Genomic DNA, 3,261 nt, shown 5'->3' on the forward strand with positions numbered 1-3,261 from the left:
ATTACCTCATCCGTGAAAATTATTTGTGAAAACGACATCTCCCATCATGCCATGCTCCGTCATTGCGTCATCGAGCTTAGCTTCTGTTATTGTTTTGAAAATGCGACCGAAAACTTACATATTGTACCTTTAAGAGAAATAGCCTACATGATAAATTGGCTTGCCACAGGCGTGAATGTAGTCAGATTGAAGGTTGGCTTTGCTCCGCCCCTGGCTTGATTGTATATGAGCGCTGACCGAGAAGCATGCAGCAGTTTATTTCGTAATGTTTTTTGATGCGGAGGCTGGCGCTGAATGCAGTCTGTATTTGTAGAGCATACGCTTTTTATTGACTTGGATTAGGAGGGATTGTAAACTCTTTAATCTCTGGGATTGTCAATTACTTTTTGCTGTTGCCGACTGCGGTGCGACGCACTCAGCAGATTCAAGCAGAGAGGTAAAGGTTACCAAGTTTAGCCTGCTTATGAATGCTCATTAAACAGTTAGACCCGTGTGTGTTTAATCGTGCATATCGCAAACAAGCTTCGCTTTAATGTTGAACTGTTTCTAAACCAAATCCTAGTGCCCTCTAACTATCTATTGACATTATACAGTATGTTTACGCAAATTGCCATTTTAACTTTTGCAAACTGATTTTCAGTGGAATGGTAGACCGCATGATGGCAATGAACCATGGACGTTTCCCAGATGCTGTGAATGGGCATCAGCACTCCGCGCGCAGGATGGGAATGGGACAGTTTTCCAACGCGCTTCCCCAGCAGCAGCAGCAGCAGCATTATAACGTTATCATGGGAGATCACATGCATTACGCGGGAGGGAATGTAAACGCAAACCACGGGATCCGGCATTCCATGGCCTCTGGGAATAATATAAACGGAGGGATTCCCAATGGCAACTTGCCTGCCCGCTTTAACTCCCAGTTTGTCGGACAAGGGCAGCAGCAGCTCGCTGCCAGCATGCAGTTGCAGAAGCTCAACACGCCTTACTACGGTCACCTCACGCATCCTTCCCATCATCACTATTACATGCACGAACTGCACCCCGCCAGCCACCAGTTAAACGGGACAGGACAGCAGTTCCGAGACAGTAACGCTAAGCAGAACACTTCTGGGGTTCCTCTGCCTGGCCACCACATGCCTGCAGCAATGCTGCCCCCCAACGTTATCGACACGGATTTTATTGACGAGGAGGTCTTGATGTCACTGGTGATAGAAATGGGCTTGGACCGAATAAAGGAGCTGCCAGAGCTCTGGCTGGGACAGAATGAGTTTGATTTCATGACAGACTTCGTTTGTAAGCAACAGCCCAGCAGAGTGAGCTGTTAATCTCACCTTTTCCGTTTTTGTTCCCTTTTTTGGTTTTGTCCTTTTTTTATGAGACTGATATTACTGGTGTGTTTTCCTAGATCCATAAACCACAGGGTTCCCACAGTCCTGGATACATCAGGGAGTTTCAAAAGTTTGATTTCCAGGCCTGAATAAGTCATGGGCATTAATTAAATATGTTAAAGTTCATGGAAATTTGTGTAGTCAATATACATTTTTTTTTAGATTCCATTGACGTAAAAAAATGAATGCGATCTCTATATTTTTAAAAATCCTTCAGATCACAGATGACTAGAGAAGGGGGAAATCATTTAAATTCATTAGTAAGAAAGTGTGGGAACCCTGAAATCTAAATGATGAACCCACAAAACAGCCATGGAAGTACCGTTCAAGAGTAATCTATCATCAGCTGGTTAATGCCGTTATGTAACAGAAATGGATTTGTTTTGCATGAGGATGGTTTGGACACCTAAGACTCATGCTATGCATCACATACGCAGGGGCTGGAGAGAGAAATGCAAAGAAATCCCTGAAAACTCAAGAATATCTGTTCAGTATTCATGTAGCAGACAAAATAGACAAAAAAAATCATGTTTTGTTCCTTCAGACACTTTTAACATGAGACCTCCAGTGATATCGGATGTCAGTGAATGCATATTCTAAATAATGTTGGTGGTTATGTGACATGATTGTAGATAATAGTGTGTAATTGTCTCAATCAGCAATGTACTATAAACTTTAGTGGCCATATTTACCAGATTCCTGTGCTGCTCAGAGATTCACTGAACTGTGAGCAGATGCTTCAAGTTGTTCTTCTCTCCACCCTTTCTACATCTACTCAGGCCCATGTTGCCTCCATGATGCTTGTATGTATATCAGAGCCTAAAACATTTACGGAAGTGATATGAATGTGAGCGAGAGTGTGCATTTGCCAGCTACTCTATATGCTTAATTGAGTACAGTGTATCAGAAAGTCCAGGAAAAGACATTCCGATCCTGAATGTCATAGTCTGGAATGTTGTAAAGGAAGGGAATGTGGAAATATCCCAACACAGAAGAGTTTCATCTTCATTTTTTAACCAAAATTTTATGGGTTTGAAATGACATGAGTAAATGATGACAGAATTATGATTTTATAAAAAAAAAAAATTGGGGGTAAACTATCCCTTTAAGATCAAGTACACTGAAAAAAAGTATACTAAATTTATTTAAGGTAAGATTGCAACCACTTACCTTAAAAAATGTAGTAAATTCAATTAATAATTTTTTTCAGTGTATGTACCTTTCATTAACAGTACATCAGCATTGAAAAGTACAAAGTTAGTAAAATTTGAAAGTAAAATTTAAAAACTTTAGAACTTTAAAAAAAAAAACCTTCACAATATTAAGTACTAGAAAAACGAACCACTTTTGATATACTATTACATTATCTTAAGTCCCATGTTGAATAAGCATTTTGCTCAAATGATGTCACTCTAATTCTAATTTCAGTGCTTCCCTGTGGTGATGTTGACATAATGGATGTTTCTGTAATGCCATTTTTAATGGCAGAAGCCAACATCCTCCCCTGCTAAATGTGGAGCAGACCTTCAGGTAAAGAGCCTGTGGAGTCAAACTGTGTGTGCTTGATGGCTAAGTTCTCAAGTTCCTTCATTCTTTAGTTCTTGCAAAGGCAATTATTCAGAGCACCATTATGTATCCATTACAGCAAGTTAATTTGAAAATAATTTTAAACACAGCTTATATCAATAATTGAGACTAATAAAAAGGAAATGTCAAAAGACTCCCGATTAATTTTGCAGAGAATATGCGGGCACACGCTCTTCCTCAATGTCTGCTGTCCTTCAGATTTTTGGCAGAGCTTCAAATTCTGCCTCTTCATTCAGAATTAAGCAAAAAAAAAAAAAGAGACAGACTCGTGGAAGTGGAGGAGAAT

The 3,261-nt window shown here is 39.9% G+C and overlaps 1 protein-coding gene across 1 annotated transcript; it reads left to right on the plus strand.

The window, feature by feature from the left end:
* Nucleotides 1-248: 248 nt before the first annotated feature.
* LOC107553469 (cbp/p300-interacting transactivator 2-like) lies at nucleotides 249-1,668 on the plus strand. Its single transcript, XM_016235671.1, has 2 exons — nucleotides 249-436; nucleotides 641-1,668. The coding sequence occupies exon 2, from the start codon at nucleotides 645-647 to the stop codon at nucleotides 1,323-1,325; it is 681 nt and encodes a 226-aa protein (XP_016091157.1). The 5' UTR covers nucleotides 249-436; nucleotides 641-644; the 3' UTR covers nucleotides 1,326-1,668.
* Nucleotides 1,669-3,261: the final 1,593 nt, after the last annotated feature.

The sequence above is a fragment of the Sinocyclocheilus grahami genome, unplaced genomic scaffold (genome assembly GCF_001515645.1).
Source record: "Sinocyclocheilus grahami isolate Dianchi unplaced genomic scaffold, SAMN03320097.WGS_v1.1 scaffold473.1, whole genome shotgun sequence".
Classification (NCBI taxonomy): Eukaryota; Metazoa; Chordata; class Actinopteri; order Cypriniformes; family Cyprinidae; genus Sinocyclocheilus; species Sinocyclocheilus grahami.

Coding starts and splice junctions, on each gene's coding strand:
- LOC107553469 (XM_016235671.1), top strand. CDS start 645: ATGGTAGACCGCATGATGGCAATGAACCATGGACGTTTCCCAGATGCT.